The sequence below is a fragment of the Lutra lutra genome, chromosome 2 (genome assembly GCF_902655055.1).
Source record: "Lutra lutra chromosome 2, mLutLut1.2, whole genome shotgun sequence".
Lineage (NCBI taxonomy): Eukaryota > Metazoa > Chordata > Mammalia > Carnivora > Mustelidae > Lutra > Lutra lutra.
The window spans coordinates 16,336,686-16,355,320 of NC_062279.1; the positions used below are offsets into that span (position 1 = coordinate 16,336,686).

Here is an 18,635-nt window from a genome sequence, read left to right on the forward strand (position 1 = left end):
GCCCGATGCGGGGCTCGATCCCAGAACCCCGGGATCATGACCTGAGCCGAAGGCAGATGCTTAACGACTGAGCCACCCAGGTGCCCCTCTCTTCAAGGTTTACTTGCACTATTATTTTTGCCTGAAATGTTTCCCCCACTCATCACCCAGTTCCTCCTCCTAATCCTTTAGGTCTAGGCTTAAATGTCACATTCTCAAAGAGACTTCCCCAAACATCTGAAGTAGCTTCTCCAGATACCCCCCCATCATTCTCCACCATTACGTTTTTCACTTCCTTCCTGAAGACAAGTTGTACTTTAATGTTTGTTTACTTACTTGTGTATTGTTTGTTTTCACAACTTGACCGGAAGTTCTTGAGGATATGTATAATATTATGTATATTTCTAATGTGCCATTGTATATATTCCAGTATTTGGAATTAATGGATAATTGAAAATGAATGAAAGGGTTATTTAAAGTAGATCTCATGAAACATAAAGAGCTAGTCCCTATATAACTATTACCACCCAAAGGATTACCTATATACCCAAAGATTATAGCTATTAATGTCAACCCATCATTGTTGCATTTGCAAGTTCCTATTGTTCAGAGCAGAAGAATGTACAGGACTTGACTTAAACCTCAAACTGCTCCAGGAATAAACTAAATTGTTCCTAATATTTTACTTGAGGATCATTCATTCGTTCATTTTTTTTTCTCTATTTACTTAATTAATCTAGTTATTGATTCTATTTAACTTCGTGGCTCTAAGGGATAGCCAAGATTCATCTAAATGAATAAAATTGCAAAGGCAATAAATTCTCATGTGTCTGAGACCTTCAGTCTCATTACTAAAGTGTTTATTGTACTCACTTCATTTCTGTGATCATCTCGCTGTAGTGATCGTGATTATTTTCCAATAAGAACAGTTGGTAGAAGCTTGATGAAGACAATGGAGATTATTATTTCCCAGCCTTTGGGAGACATTTGATAGCTATTTTCCATTTGGAAATTCTCCTAAGCCCAGAACTCTTAGGAGAATAAAAGTTTCCATCCCCAGTGTGACTTGCAGGGATAAAAATAATCTTAAACTTTTAATTTTCTCTAGCTATAGTTTGTCAAAATCAGTACTATCTATTTTTGAACATCAGAGACCAGAAGTCTATTCTTTGAGTTAAAAAGTGGGAAAGAATGGCTCAATGTGTTTTCTTTTAAAGCCTCACCTAGGTTTTCTAACATACTTAAATAGATTTGTTATATAATGCTCAATCTTGATTTAGAAAAGCCTAACATCAGTTTTTAGCTCTGGTTGGGATAAATGGAAGGTAGGGTTGTGTGTGTGTCTGTCTATATAAGTTTTAAACTGAGACATCTGGTGTATGTTGAACTTCGATTCTGAACATTACTAAGTTTCATTAAGCGTATGAATATATAAGTATTAACACTATCTTATATTTACTCCAAATACCATATTTGCAAAGCTCTTCCTAATAACTTTGACCATTGCAACAACTTTAAGACAACCTGGACAAAGAAAACTATTTTTTCAAAGGAGGGTAAATGTCCAAGTAACCTCTGGCTCCGTATTAACATGGGAACAGCAGTTTGGCTATGTCAGCAATGGTTTCAGAAGTCAAATAAGAAAGGTGGTTGGGGGAACCTGAGTGTCTAAGTTGGTTAAGTGTCTGCTTTCGGCTCAGGTGTGGTTCTGGGGTCCTGGGATTGAGCCCCAAGTCGGGCTCCCTGCTCGGCAGGGAGTTTGCTTCTCCTTGTGCTCTCTGTCTCAAATAAATAAAATCTTAAAAAAAAACAAACGTGGTTGATGGTGATGCCAGAACTCACTTATGACTTTGTGTTCAACCTAGTGATTGATGTCCTTAGATCTCTAAGGAGGTAGTGGATAAGGGAAAAAAAAAAAAGGCTGGAGAGAGAGGGATGAGGGAGAAGGAGAACATATGGTCCCCTTCTAGTTCTTAAGTTCAGCTAGGCTAATGATAAGAAAATGACCACTAAATTGGTCTGGTTTTAGTAAGTTAAACTATCTGTTTAGACATAAAGATATGTTATTTCCCAGCATTACATTATATTGTTAATATATTATGTAATTACTTTATGTTATTGTTCATAGTTTATTAACATTTTCCCCTAAATCAGAAGAGAGAGCTACAGTGAGGCAAAGAGTTTTTCAATGGATTATTTATTGTTAGGTTCATTGGAGTCTCACATATCAAAAGCATTAGAGAAATCATTGAAAATAGTACTGCCATATCACTTAGCACATGTTTTCAAATTTGTCTAATTGGAAAAATCATGTGGGTGTCCTTGCTGGACATAAAGACTCCCACTCTACTCCAGAAGCCTGGAATCACAAATCATAAGCTCTAGGAGAGGAACTAGGGAATTTGTGTTATTCACATCAACCTATCATTTGAGTCCATTTGGAAAAAAACCTAAATCACAGATAAAGCATCTATAATATTCTACTTACCATGGGAGACATGAGCGAAGCACAAGATATGGCCCTGGTGAGACTTCTTTTTTAAGATTAATTGATTGATTGATTGTTTTGAAAGAGAGAGCCAGGGGAGGGCAAGAGGGAGAGGAAGAGACCAGAATCTCAAGCAGACCCCCTGCTGATGGTGGAGCCCTATGTGGGGCTCCATCTCATGACCCTGAGATCATGACCTGAGCTGAAATCAAGAGTTGGCTGGGAGCCATCCAGACACCCTGGTGAGACTTTTATGTTAAGAATAAAAGTGAAATAGTTATGGACAAGACAAGTATACACTGAAGGGCTATGCTATAGGGCATGGATTGAAATAGGGAGAAAGCCCAATGTTGAGTTGTCCTCTGTTGTCTACAAATAAACTCCAGTGCCCCACCTGGCATCTAAAGCCCTCTAGAGCCTGTCTGTAATCTGCATTTCTAGGGCCATACCTCATATAGGTTACTTCAGAACCTCTGCAAGTAGCACCTGGGCATGGGTAGTTTCATATGTTTTTTGGGTGACTCTAACGTGCAGCCGGCGTCAAGAACCATGGCAGTATTGTTATTATTATTGGCACTGTATTCCTGAGAACTACTATCTCACGGAATTCTCAAGACTCTCTTTTAAGATGAGAAAATGGATGTTCTCAGAGTATAAGAAACTTGCTTAGGGTCTAGATGCAGTAAAAATCTGCAATTCCTCATAGGGCTAACTCTGCAGCTCAAGATCTTCCACTGTCCCCATGGGACAGTGTCCCTTGCCACTGAGGCAGGGAATCTCTGTCCTGACTCTTCCTATCTCTTTGGCTGCACTTTTCTCATGGAGTCCTGGACACATTGTGTACTGGTTTTATGTACAAGTATGTCCCTCTCTTCTCATATTTGAGCATCTCAGGGAGTAGAAACCTGTTAAGTTATAATTGTATCCTCCACAGTGCCTTCCACATACAATATGTTCTGCACTTAATAGATATTTGTGGGATGCAGGACAGTTATGAACATATGAACCAGCATATCCATGCAGACATGTCTTTGGGATAATAAAATTAAATAGGCTTTCCCATCAACTTTCTTACTACACTTGAATCCTGGTGAAGGATTGCATTCAATGTAAACACTTCTTTCTAAAAAAAGCTTGAATTTCAAATATAGTTTATATTAAAGTCATGTACTTTTCTATGTTCAAGCCTGCAAAACTTGAGAATACAGTAACATTTTCTACATTGGTACCCAAGCCCATAGAGTCCAGTTACAATGATCTTGGCCCTAAGTGTGCCCTGAAAAGAAACGAGGAAAGAAGAAGTGGGGGAGAAGAGGCACTGAGTGAGAAAGGACATACCAGCATCAGATGTATGTAATAATCTTACATCATATACACAAAAGAAACTTGCACTTGATTCCAAATTGGACCATTTGTGAAAACAAACCATCTGTAACTTGGCTGTGATGGTAGATCTACCTTCTGGGTGGTCCAAACACTTAAAAAAGACAGAGACTTCTTAGAATCTTCGTGGCAGAAAAAGAAAAGCTGCTCACTTAGTGATGTGAACCTCAGATTTATTCTGTGAAATGCAGAGACCAGTTATATATGGTGTTTGCAGGAACAACCCTTCCACATCCACAATTCAAATCTCTATTGCACAATGTGTCACATACCTATTGCCTAGAAAACTGTTTTTCTACCAAATGTGTATATCACAACCCATTGTTGAATTTTTTTTTTTTTTTTTTGAGCTTGCCTGGTATTTGGTTTACCTTACTTCTGGTGTCTCTTATGATACGGATTCACCTGGTTGATTAATTAGATTGTAAATTATTTCTATGATGGGGACACTTTGTCCTAATTTTGTGAACTGTAATTTCAGTCGCTGGAGAGAGTTACATTTGTAAACCCCTCACCCAGCTCTGGTGGAGTAGAGGCCCACTGTCTAGGAGCACTTGCATTTGCAAAGTGTGAGGCAGGGAGAGAAAGTGATAGCTTGCAGGAAGACAAAAATTGATTTGGCTTGAAGAATGTATCTCATTTATAGGAATTTTTGTGGTATTAAGTTCAGGCATTCGTTTCTCAATTCTTTGCATACTTAAGAGCTTAACTAAAACAGATCAATGAACAATAAAGCAATTCTCTTTTTTTATTGTGGAATATCTTTGAGGATATAATCTGTACCTATTATGATAATAATAGTTATATAAAAAGTGAGCAATTTAATCAACCATTCATATTGTGTCTATATTTCTGTCACATAGATGATGCACAGCACTTACCATCCCCTAAATTTAAAAGTTCCTGCCTTCAGGGAGCATCCAATTTGTGGAATACAGATGTACTCAAACATCTGTGGTACAAGGCATGATGTAAGGAGAGCTTGTAGGACAAAAGTTATGGTAACAAATGGTAAAATGCTTATTATGAGAAGAAGGTTGGGGAGTGATATTTGATTGGGTTTCCTAGGCAGAGGACAGTGGGGTAGGGTGGGGAGGAGAAATCTCTAGAAAAACGGTAGTGGGTGTAGACAGATGGAGAAATTGTAAATCGGCTGGGATAGTGACACGACTGTCAGTGAGAAGAAGAAAGGGAGAGAGAGGGAGGAAATAAAGTTGGAAACGTGAGTTGGGAAGAGAATGAAGGCCAACACTGTGCTCAGGGCCCACACATTTTATTCCCTTTAGTTGGTGTTGCTATTGAAGGAATTTTAAGAACGGGGAGGAGAGATGGCACCTAGCATTTCCCAAAGATGGCTGGTAAGAAATATACAGAGTGAACTGGAGAGGGGAGACAGAGCTAGGCATGAAGTCATGGACGCTTGAATAGGGACAGTCATAGGAACAAAGAGAAGTGGTAGATCCTAAAGATATAGAATCAGTAGGACCAGATGATGAGGAAGTGGATGGCACAACACATGTATTTGGAAAGATCTGTACAATAAACAGATTTTGTTTGTTTGCTTTTTGTCTTACACATGGGGATTTCAGAATGCAGGCTTTGGAGGCAGATAGAACTAGGGTCAAATTCTGTCCCACCACTTGTGACCATCAGCAGGTTAGTGAAATTCTTGAAGCCTCATTCTCTCATCCACAAAAAGAGGTATTACTACTGCTAGTCTTACAGAATTACTGTGAGGTTTAAGGGAGTTAGCCCATATAAAGGTTCTAAGAGATATTCATGGCAAGCAAAGGAGTACAATAATACATGGACAATCTTATTCACTGCCTTTTAATATATACAATAACTATAAAATGGAATTTTACTATTTAATTACAACATTGATAATTAGCTTTGTGTAAGGTCTTTTAGTTAAACTTTTTGTAAGTGATTTTAACTGTTCTTATAATTTCAGTGGAGACATTCTCAATTAGGTGTTCACTAAGGCAAAAAAATTCGAGAGAATATGCTTTCATTCATTCAACATGACTCTGTTATGTGCGTGGTTTGGGGGACTCTTGGAATACAAAATAGCTGAATTTTACCTGCTATTCTTGAGTTAAATTAATTGAAGAGAAAAGGCATAGTCAAATGAAATCAGCACTTATGGTCAGGCATTATTACCGAACCATGTCAAAATGAGGGATATAAATTAGTAATGAATTAGAAATTCAAATATGAATTGGCTTCCCAAATAATAATTGTCATATCAAATACATTTGCCAAAATAGCTCCTGTGGTCCAACTGCAATATATAAGTACTGCTTTAAAATAAACATTGTTGGAACGCCTGGGTGGCTCAGTTGGTTAAGCAGCTGCCTTCGGCTCAGGTCATGATCCCAGAGTCCTGGGATAGAGTCCCACATCCTTGCTCGGCAGGGAGCCTGCTTCTCCCTCTGCCTCTGCCTGCCACTCTGTATGCCTGTGCTCGCTCTCTCTTCCTCTCTCTCTCTGATAAATAAATAAAATCTTAAAAAAAAAATAAAATAAACATTGTTTATATCAACAACTCAACATTTCAAACCTAGGATTAATCATATTGAGATGTTACATATTAATAGCAAGACATTTCTTTTATAAATCACTTAAAAGGTTTTGATAAATTTTTTTTAGAATTTACTATAAATATGATTTATCCTTTGTTAGGATTCAAAAGCTCATTTTCCTTTAATTTAAACAAATGAAAACTATACTTCAAAAACTTTAAAAATATTTCTTAGTAGAGATAATGGAAACTGTTTTGGTTGGTAAATCCATAAAAGGCATTCGTTGCTTGGCCCAGATCACTGAACCATTTTCTGCTTAATTTACTTAGGAACATTCTGGGGGTATGTTAGCTTTTCATGTCTCATACAAAAACACATGTCAGATGTGTTTATATATTTTTGAAAAATGTAAAACAAAGCTTGAAATGTTCCATGGTATGTGTATGTATGGTACATGTTTTGAGATATTTCAAAAGGACATTGGTGCCCAAATCTCCTAGATATATGAGTTGAACAGAATTTAAAAGGTATTACCTTGTTCAAAAATCTATATGAGTAAATCAGATTATAAAGCATATATTTATAAAATACAATATAAGCAGTAAGGAAAAAAGAAAACATAAGAAAAGTATAGTATTCTGGAAGTTTATGCTTTTAGATTATGTTTTATTGATAACTGAAATAACAATAACTTTCTATTAAGACAAACACTTGATTTAGAAAAAAAAATCAACTAGACCAACTAGAAATTTACTGACAGGACAGAAATCCCCAAATTTCCTTTTTCTTCTTCTCTTTTTTTTCTAATTAGACAATACTTTAGGGAATATTAAGTAAGGGAAAGTTGACTCTGATAGTAAAGTACTATTTTTCAGGGTTTTTAGGCTGACTGGTGACTTTCCATCAGGTAAACTAAACTATCTGGCGCGTTTTCTTTGTAGTTTGAGTTATAGGTGATGATTCCTAAGCCAAACTCCCAGCTTTGGAAAATATTTTTTCAAAATGCCTGGAAACCTAGGAAAACACATTAGTAATATTTTCCCTGTCTGGGCTGATACGAGCGCTTCCAACTTGGCGGACCCAGATTGTGCCCTGGGATCAGCACTGTGCTGAAGCTCTCATCCATAGGAGAAACGCGCTCAGGTGTGCGTCTAGCTCCGAGGAGCAACCGCCACTGTCAGTCATTTCTCCTTTCTTTCTGGGACCTCATTTCTTTTGTTCCTGAAAGGAAACGGGCGGGGGTGGGGGGTTGGAGGGCAGAAGCACCCCCATCCCCGGCCCCGCCCCAGCCCTCGCAGTCCAGCCTCCTCTAAGCCCGGGGAATCAGGCTGTCGGTTCACCTCTCCTGGAAAGTTGCTGGGGACGGAGAGGATGCAGCCAGAGACCATTGCAGCCGACTCTGTAAATCCTCTAAGTTGCTCTGCACCCCCCCAGCTTCAGTTTGCCAAGTTGCTGCCGCCCCTCGAACTGTGGGCCCGAAGGGGAGGACCACCCCCCGCCACCAGCGCACCCGGGGCTCACTAGCCAGCCACCCTGCAATCCAGGGAGATCCGCCGCACGCCAGCCCTCCACCTGCAGCGAAAGAACGGAAAACACCTACCCTGGTGATGACCAAAGGCTGGTTGAAGTCTATGCCCCCTGAGAGTCTGAAGCCCCAGGGCGCAGGGCCCGGGAGGACCACGTTCTGGGGCATAGTGCTCTCGGCGCGGCCTCGAGCCGGAGCACCTTGGCTCCTGGGGACGGACTGGGGCACAGCGAGGGGCGGCCCTGCCCACCGCAAGGGTCTCCCAGCGACACAGCCACTGCGCTGCCCAGAGAGTGCCCTCGCCCAGATTGCGGCCGGAGAGCTTTATCCCCGCTCCTGAGTGACGTCACTGGCCTACCCTCCTCCCCACCCCCTCCCACCAAGGAGAGGTCCAACTTTGGAAGAAAGAGACGCGCCAGACCCACGGGAGTTTACAGACCAGCACCGGCTGGGTGCAGCCTCCCAGACCTTTCCGGGGGCGCTGGAGGAGGCTTCGGGTTACAGCCTCCAGGAGTCTCTTAAAGTGACACCTGTCCTCCTGTTTATCTTGTGCTGGGAGCTCAGCAGCGCGCTCCATTCAAAGTTAAAAGCAGTGAAACCACAGCTCCTATGCTTCCAATTAAAATAAAAGCTTCATAGATGCAGTGAGTTATTTAGCAATTTTGAGTGCGCCGATATCTACTTATTAGCTGTGTGACCCTGGTGAAGTTACCTGATGTCCTTAAGTCTCAGTTTCTTCATCTGTAATACGGGAGTACTAATTGTACTTCTCTGGTAGGATGACCTCGAGAATTCCATGAGCTTCTTTGGCACAGTGCCTGGTACAGAAGCAATAATTGCTAAGCGTTTCTGCAATTAAGTACCCACAGTCGCATATATTTATGGGTAGATATAATATACACTAATAGATATACAAATATATTCAAAATTTATTTTTTTTAAAAACAAAGCCATGTAAAAGTGAAAATGTCATGCAAACATACTCAATCCAATGAACAATCTAAAAGTACACATGAGAAGACCGTTCATCACTATATTCAAAATGTTATTTAATTTTGATTGGAGCAATTGTCACCTCCCTCAAATTCAGTCTCTAAAGTTAGTTTTTGACACATGGGAGGTGAGTGTAACAGAAACCTAGGAGATGAGAGGGTCCTGTGTGGGCGCTCCAACCAGAGGGAGGGTGCTGAGTAGAGTATGGTGGACCAAGAGGACCCCCAGACCAGATGAAAGTGCCTGGAGGAAATGGAGAGACAGGCATTCACTGAGCATCTCTGGGGTCCAGGTGCTATTGTAATTGTTGTGCTGGTGTCACCTGACCTCATCCTTGTGACAAGTCCACTAGAAGGCTATTATCATTCCTATTTCTCCCCCAAGGTAAGGAAATAGTTTCTTAGAAGTTGAGTAATTTGTGTGAGATCACAAACCCACGTTAGCGGACACGGCTCTCTGCCTGGTGTAGGTATAAAGGTCAGGAAAATCTGGGGAGGGTCTTTTCATAGTCCCATGCCTCAGGGTGGAATCAAGTGTTTCTGGCATTGTACCCCAGGATGTTCTGATTCACCAGGCAGGGGAGAGGGAGGAGGGTAGAGAAGTACAAATGCTTTAAAAACACAACAATGGGGGTCTTGGACTTGTAAATTATATAAAAAGTTCCAGGGGATACTTGTTTTCTGGTCTCAAAAACATTTTCCAGTGCCCCACCTATGTTGGGTTAACAGGGAAATAAGCATCATACATTCTTGTTGACTTTGTCTGTTTGGGCTGGCTATATCATTGCAAATCACGTTTCCTCTGTTGGTCACTGGCTGTGTCTGTGTGGAAATCAGGGACATGAAATGGGCAGTTTTCCTATATCCTACTGTTCCCTGAGGTCAGCAAGAAAGTGTTCAGAAGTGATTGTTAGAGTAGGGGTGGGAATAGCATTAAGGAGAATTGTAAGGAAGAAGCAGTGGCCCAACCCTAATCACTCTCAGAGGTTTCTGCCTCTGGTTTGGGTAGTATTCTAAGAAGCAGTACTTTTTGGATGACCCGTCCATTTTTTCTTTTTATGTCTCCCCTTTTAAAGAATTATGATAGTAGAGATAAAAACATAAGGACCGACTAAAAAAAGAAGGGATTACGATAGCCAATTTATGATTCTGTTAAATATGACTTTTGTGATTATTGTTTTGAACCATGTTTAGAAAGTTCTTAAACATTTTCTTTTTAGAGGAGGGTCAGTAAAAATTGTTCATTCCACTCTTACATAATTGGAAAACTTTTCTCTTGGTAAAAAACAAATCATGTCTCTTAGTTTAATTTTCAAACCTACAATTTTAACCTTGAACTCCCATCAATTTTCTGATCTTGTTTTTCCTAACTACCTACTGATACATATATAACCCAACCTGTTCAAACCCAAACCCATCATTTTCTTTACTCACTTCAAGCTAACTTCCTGGTACCCATGCCTTTCAATTTTCTCATTTCTGTTCATTTTTTCTACTACTGTTTCAGGTTTGTAGGATAGATACTATAAATTTTGCCTCTTCTTTATTTTCTATATGTCAAATATCACTATGTATTGTGGTTTATTCATTCATTTTCTCGTTCATTCAACAAGCATTCACTGGACATCTTTGACATGTCAGGCACTGGGAATGCAATGATGAATAAGGCCCACTTTCTGTCCTCTAGGAGCCAGTGACAAAACAAGGGACATAGAGATTTGCAATGATTTGCAAACATGATTTGCAATGCTATTGCCACATGACCACATTATGGGGTAATGTTGGGACAGTGTTCTATACACTGATGAAGAGTGAAGTAATCAACACTTCTTGGGGAAGGTGTCAAGCAGTGTTTCCAGAAGAATTGATGTTAGAGCTGGGTTTTGTAGGGTTAATAAGAATTCTCCAGATGACTGTGAATTGAAAGAAGAAAAGGAAGGAGGATATTCAAGGTAGAAAAAGTTGTATAGGATGGGCAGTGGCAGGGAGGAAAGAAACAGATGGAAAATTAAGAAATGAAAATTGGTATGGATAGATCTTAGCATTCTTGGTAGGGAAGGAGACAAGGGTCATAGTAGTCAGAGACCAACCATATCAGAGGATGTCATCTGTTACACTGACACTTTGATTTTATCCTATTGGGGGTCTTTGAAGAGTTTTAAGCAACATGTATAATAATCAGATTTGCATTTTACAAACATCATTTTGGACATTGGGAAGATGAATCACAGTTGCAAAAGATAGGAAGCAGGGAGTCCAGTTGAAACTTACAGAGGAAGATGTCGATTAGGGCAGTGGGGCTGGAGACGAATGGGCAGATATGGGAATTATTAAGAAGGTTAATTGACACAATCTGAGGACAGATCTCACCTGGGGAATTAGTGGGGTTAGGACATTTGGGTGGCTTTCAGACTTCTTCATTTGGGTATTATGTGGATGTTGGAATTATTAACAAGGAGGAAATACGTAAGTACAGCAAGATAGTTTTATTTTAATGAGGTGTGGCAGATTAAAGCACAGTTTTGGTAATGCTGAATTTGAAATAACTGTGTAATATCTGCTATCTAGTATACTGGTTAAACATCTAAAATTTGGAGCCAGACTGCCTGAATGATATCCTTGCTACATGATATTGGGCAGATTATTTAACATCTTATTAAAATGATGATTACCATAGCATTTGCCCCCTGGAGTTATTATGAGGTTCACACGAGTTAACAAGTACAAAATATTTAGAATTTACTGTTATTAGGTCTTCCCTAGTGTATGTGTTGACCAGTTGATGAAAATGTGACCAGAAGCTCATAGGAACTTAACCCTATATTTCCCCTAGGAGCAGTGGTTCAGTATTTGCTAATTTGGTGTTTGTGGCAGCTTTATAGACCATAACTCATGTGAATAATGAGAACCGAATATAATATCATAGAAGTATGATGCACATTATGTTGCAGATATAGCCATGTGCAGTAGGACATCCACAGCATGTCCTGCTCAGCTAAATCCCCAACCTCACTATTTGGAGCCCAGGGTGAAGAGATTTGTGTATTTATCCTCTTATCTCTTTGTCCTGATTTTGTCTGATTGTTGGGAAGTTTAGGCACATGTCATCTCTAACACTTGTTTTTGTTTTATTTAATTATTTTTAAACTTAAAAAAACACCCGAAAAACAAAAAAACAACCCAGTTCATCTGTTCTCCTTTACCTCTCTACTCTCTGCCTCTGGAAATCACTTGAGCTTGGTTTTTGTTTCTTTTTGTTTTGTTTTTCTTTGTTTTGTTTTTGACTCCAGATATAAGAAAGATCATATAGTATTTGTCTTTCTCTGTCTGACTTACCTCGCTTAGCTTAATGCTGTTAAGGTCGGTCCATATTGTCACAAATGGTAAGATTTTATTATTTCGATAGCTCAATAATATTCCACATACGTATATATGTGCACACACACGGCAATATCTTTTTTCACTCATCCACTGATGGACACTTAGGTTGTTTGCATAGTTGGTGATTGTAAATAATGCTGCACTGAATGTGGAGGGAGACAGATACCTTTTCAAATCAATATTTCTGTTTTCTTCAGATAAATACCAGAATTGGAATTTCTGGATCATAAGGTAGTTTTATTTTCAACTTTCTGAGGTACTTCCATACTGAGTAGTTGTATTGATTTACATTCCACCAACAGTACACAAAGCTTTCCTTTCTCCACATTCTCACCAACACTTATTTCTTGCTGTTTTGGTACTACCCATTCTGAATGGTGTGAGGTGATATTTCACAGTGGCTCTGATCTGCATTTCCCTGATGATTATTGATATTGAGCATCTTTTTCATGGAGCTGTTGACCATCTACATGTCTTCTTTGAAAAAATGTCTTGTCAGATTTTCTGCCCACTTTTAATTGGATTCCTTGTTTTGCTTGGGTTTTGTCTGTTTTTGCTATTGAGTTGTATGAATTCCTTATATATTTTGGATATTAGCATCTTATCAGATATATCATTTGGTGTTATTTTCTCCCATTCAGAAGGTTGCCTTTTCATTTGGTGGGTGGTTTCCTTCATCATGCAGAAGCTTTTTGATTTGATGTAGTCCCACTTTTTTTTTTTTTCCTTTTGTTGCTTTGGCTTTTGATGTCAGATTAAAAATCATTGCCATGATCCATGTCAAGGAGCTTACTGCTTATATTTTCTTCTAGGAGTTTTATGGTTTCAGGTCTTATGTTCAAGTCTTTAATCCATTTTGAGTTATTTTTTGTATATGGTATAAGGTAATAGTCCAGTTTGTTCTTTTATGTGTCACTGTCTGGTGTTCTCAGCACCATTTATTGAAGAGAGTGTCCTTTCCTCATTGTATATTCTTGGCTCCTATGTCATAAATTAATTGGCCATATATATGTGGGTTTATTTCTGGACTCTCTATTCTGCTCCAGTAATCTGTGTCTGTTTTTATGCCAACACCATACTGTTTTGATTACTATAGCTTTGTAATACAGTTTGAAATCAAGGAGTGTGATGCCTCCTGCTTTGTTCTCCTTTCTCAAGACTGATTTGGCTATTCAGGGTCTTCTGTGGTTCCATACAAATTTAAAGATTGTTCTATTGTTGTGGAAAATACCATCAGAATTGTGATGGGCATTTCATTGAATCTGTAGATTGTTTTGGGTAGTATGGGCATTTAAATGGTATTGATTCTTCTAGTCCATGAGCTTGGAATATCTTTCCATTTATTTGTGTCTTCTCCCATTTCTGTCATTGTTGTCTTAAGGTTTTCAATACACAGTTCTCTTACTTCCTTGGTTAAATTTATTCCCAGTTATTTTTTATGCAATTTTAAATGGGATCATTTTTTTACTTTCTCTTTCTGATAGTTCCTTATTAACATAAAGAAATACAGATTTTTGTTTATTGATTTTGTAACCTGTAATTTCACCAAATTTACTTATTAGTTCTAACAGTTTTTTGATGGAGTGTTTAGGGTTTTCTATATGTAATATCATGTCATCTGCAAATAATGACAGCTTTACTTCTTTATTTGCTATTATTAGTAGTAATAATAGTACAGTAAGCAATTTAATATATAAATAGAGAGCAGTTGGGTATAAAAGTCTAGAGATCTGGGCTTGAGGATGAATATTTTGGACCAATAACAGAATCTGTTGCCATGAGTACCAGACTTTTTTTTTTTTTTTACATTCTTCGTTTTGAGAGGTGGAGTTTGTATCCCATCCTTTGAACTTGTGTAAATGTCTGACTTATATTTCCAGTAAAATATGGTGGAAGAAACATTGTGCCCTCCGATGCTAGGTCAGGAAAGGAGATGTAATTGCTGCCTTATTGATTAACATTTGGACAGAAGTCTTCAGCTGCCATGTGAAGGCTCTGAGGTGCCATGCTGTGAGAAAGGCCTAGATGTTGTTACTATTACTGGTAGCTCCAGACTAGACATCAGATATACAAGAAAAGATTCCTTCTTCCAAAATGGATTCCTAGAAACACACAATCTTCCAAAATTGAACCAGGAAGAAATAGAATATCTGAACAGACCAATTACTAGTAATGAAATTGAATCAGTAAACAAAAACTACAAAAAAGTAAAAATCCAGGATGAGATGTACTCACAAAGCTAATACCTATTCTCCTCAAACTATTCCAAAAAATAGAAGAGGAAGGAAGCTTCCAAATACATTCCACAAGGCCAATACTACCCTCATACAAAACCAGACAAAGACACCACAAAAAAAGAAAGCTATAGGCCAGTATTCTTGATGAACAATGATGCAAAAATCCTCAACAAAATATTAGCAAACTGCATTCAACAATAAATTAAAAGGATCATCACTACCATCAAGTGGGATTTATTCTGGGGATGCAAGTTCAATATTCACAAATCAATCAATGTGATACACCACATAAAAACAAATCCTTAATCATCTCAATAGATTCAGAAAAAGCATTTGACAAAATCCAACATCCATTCATGATAAAAAACAAAACAAAACAAAACTCAACAAAGTGGTCTTACAGTGAACATACCTCAACATAATAAAGTCCATCATGAAACACCCACAGCTAACATCATCCTTAATGGGGAAAACCTGAACTTTTCTCCTAAGGTCAGGAACAAGACAAGGATGTCCATTCTCATCACTATTCAACATACTACTGGAAGTCCCAGCCACAGGATTCAGACAAACAAAAGAAATAAGAGACATCTATAATGGTAAAGAAGAAGTTAAATTGTCACTATTTGCAGATGACCGTGATACTATACATAAAAAACTTAAAAGACTTCATCAAAAACCTGATGGAGCTAATAGGTGAATTCAGTAAATCTGTAGGATACAAAATTAATACAGAGAAATTGGTAGTATTTCTATACACTAATAACAAATTAGCAGAAAAAGAAATTAAGAAAACAATTCCACTTAAAGTATACAAAAATTATAGGTGAAAAGACCTGTACTCTGAAAACCATAAAACAATGATGGAAGAAATTGAAGATGACACAAACAAGTGGAAAGATATTCCATGCTATGGGTTGGAAGAATCCATATTGTTGAAATGTCCATAGTACCCAAAACAACTATGGATTCAATGAAATCCCTATCAAAACACCAACAGCATTTTTCACAGAACTATAACAAATAATACTAAAATTTGTATGGAACCACAGAAAAATCTGAATAGCCATACCAATCTTGAGAAAGAAAAACAAAACTGGAGATAATTGCAATTCAAGATTTCAAGATATAATACAAAGCTGTAGTAATCAAAACAGTATAGTACTGAAACAAAAGTGGACACATAGGTCAATGGAACAGAGTAGAGAGCCCAGAAATAAACCCACACTTAAATGGTCAGTTGATCCAAGACAAAGGAGGCAAGAATATACAATGAAAGAAAGCTACTAGCAGAAGAATAAAATTAGATCACTTTCTAACACCATACACAAAAACAAACTAGAAATGAAATAAAGACCTAAATATGGTAAGATCTGAAACCATAAAAGTCCTAGAAGAGGGGCGCCTGGGTGGCTCAGTGGGTTAAGCCTCTGCCTTCGGCTCAGGTCATGATTCCAAGGTCCTGGGATCCAGCCCCACATCGGGCTCGCTGCTCAGCAGGGAGCCTGCTTCCCCTCCTCTCTCTCTGCCTGCCTCTCTGCCTACTTGTGATCTCTGTCTTTCAAATAAATAAATAAAATCTTAAAAAAAAATCCTAGAAGAGAACACAGGCAGTCATTTCTCTGACATTGGCCATAGCAACATTTTTCTAGATATGTCTCTTAAGGCAAAGGAAGAAAAAGTCAAAATAAACGATGGGACTACATCAAGCCAAAAAGCTTCTGCACAGCAAAGGAAACCACCAACAAAACAAAAAGGCAACCTAAAGAATAGAAGATATTTGTATGTGATATATCTGATAAGGGGTTACCACATGCAACTCAACACACACACACACACACACACACGAAAAAACCCTCACAAATAATTTGATTAAAAAAATGAGCAGAAGACTTGAATGGACATTTTTCCAAAGGAGACATGCAGATGGCCAACAGACATATGAAAGGATACTCAATATCATTAATCACCAGGGATTTTCAAATCAAAACCAAAACAAGGTATCACATTATACCTGTCAGAATGGTTAAAAGACAAGATAAAAAGACAAGATAAAAGACAAGATATTGGGGCGTCTGGGTGGCTCAGTGGTTAAAGCCTCTGCCTTCGGCTCAGGTCATGATCTCAGGGTCCTGGGATCGAGTCCCGCATCGGGCTCTCTGCTCAGCAGGGAGTCTGCCTCCTCCTCCCGTCTCTCTCTGCCTGCCTCTCTGCCTACTTGTAATCTGTCTGTCAAATAAATTAAAAAAAAAAAAACTACCTCTCCCATCTTTAAAAAAAAAAAAAAAGACAAGATATAAAGTGCTGGTGAGGGTGTGGAGAAAAAGGAACCCTTGTGTCCTGTTGGTGGGAACAAACTGGTACAGCCACTGTGGAAAACCCTATGGAGGCTCCTCAAAAAACTAAAAATAGCTATACCATATAGTCCAGTCATTTCACTACTAGGTATTTACCCAAAGAAAACAAAAACACTGATTTGAAGAGCTATATGCATCCCTATGTTTATTGCATTATTTACAAGAGCCAAGATATAGAAGTCACCTAAGCGTCCACTGATAGACAAATGGATAAGAAAAAAAACTCTGTGAGTGTGTGTGTGTATACAACCCCCACACACACACCCCCACACACCACACAGGCATATGCACACAATGGAGTATTATGCAGCCATAAAAAAGGCCATAAAAAAAAGGATGAGGCCATAAAAAAGGATGAGACCATGCCATTTCCAACATGGATGGACCTAAAAGATATCATTCTAAGTGAAATAAGTCAGATTGTGTAAAACGAACACTGTATGATTTCCCTACGTGGAATCTAAAAGAACCAAATGAATAGGTTAACAAACAAAAAGTAGAATCAGACCTACACACATAGAAAATAAAGTAACGACTGCCAGGAGGGCTGTAGGGAAGGAGGAAGGGAGGGAGGAAGAACAAAATAGCTGAAGGGAAGCAGTAAACACAGGCTTCCAGTTATGGAATGAATAAGCCAGAGGAATAAAAGGTATGGCATAAGGAATATAGCCAATGATTTTGTAAATGATGAATTAGGACAGATGGTAGCTGTACTTGTAGAGAGCCTACCAGAATGTATAAAGAAGTTGAAACACTATGTTGTACATCTGAAACTAATGTAACATTGTATGTCAACTATACTCAAATTAGAAGAAGAATTTTTTAAAAGATTTTATTTATTTATTTGACACAGAGAGAGAGAGAGATCACAAGTAGGCAGAGAGGCAGGCAGAGAGAAAGAGGGGGAAGCAGGCTTCCGGCTGAGCAGAGAGCCCAATGTGGGGGCTCGATCCCAGGACCCTGAGATCATGACCCGAGCCGAAGGCAGAGGCTTAACCCACTGAGCCACCCAGACACCCCTAGAAGAAGATTTTTAAAAAAGATTCCAGTCCCTAGCCTTTATGTCACCCCAGCCTCCAAGTCCTCCCAGCTCAGGTTATGGACATTGTGCAGTACAGAGGAGTCATCCTCACTTGTATATTTTCAAAATTGTTGATCACAGATTCTGTGATAACCATATTACAGTGGTTGTTTTAAGCCTCTAAACTTCCAGATAATTTGTTACACAGGTATATGAACTGATATGGGATGGTATCACCCAAGGAAATTAGGGGTGTGAAGCAACACTAAGATGATTGATGATTAAACTTAGAGGCACAGCAGAAACAGCAACAGTTCAAGGGCAGGAGTAGAAGAAGAGGGTTTTCCTCTTATAAAACATTTAAAGAAACCACTTAAAGATGACATGGAAGACACATGAAAAAGTTCAAGGAGAGATGGCAAATATCTCAGGGTGGTGGAAAGCGGAGCTATGGTCAGTACTGTTAGATCTGGTAAGTGTGACTTTCTGGGTCTCAGGGGAGGGCCAGAAATGGTGAGACGGAGGCAGATGCATGGTTTGAAGAAAATAGGAGGAGGATATGAACATAGACTATCTTTTCAAGGAATTGGTAAATGAAAGGAAAGGGGAGAGCTAGAGTGTCCATGGAGGGAATGCAGGCTGAGAGAAAGAACTTTATTATTTTTTTAAATGGGGAGCTTACTGATGTTTGCTGAAGTCAGAGGGAAGATTTGGAAGAACGGAGGGAGAGGGATGCAGATGAAGCTC

At 38.8% G+C, this 18,635-nt stretch overlaps 1 protein-coding gene across 3 annotated transcripts in view; it reads right to left on the reverse strand.

Annotated features, from left to right (window-relative positions):
* Positions 1–8,212, reverse strand: part of PDLIM3 (PDZ and LIM domain 3) — a 31,086-nt gene extending 22,874 nt beyond the window's left edge. The window contains exon 1 of one of the 3 annotated variants that reach the window (XM_047715062.1): positions 7,976–8,212. In XM_047715062.1, the coding sequence (XP_047571018.1) occupies positions 7,976–8,068 (93 nt within the window). In that variant the 5' untranslated portion in view covers positions 8,069–8,212. The remainder of the gene's footprint in view (positions 1–7,975) is intronic. The other 2 variants (XM_047715071.1, XM_047715053.1) reach the window with 2 other exon arrangements.
* Positions 8,213–18,635: the final 10,423 nt, after the last annotated feature.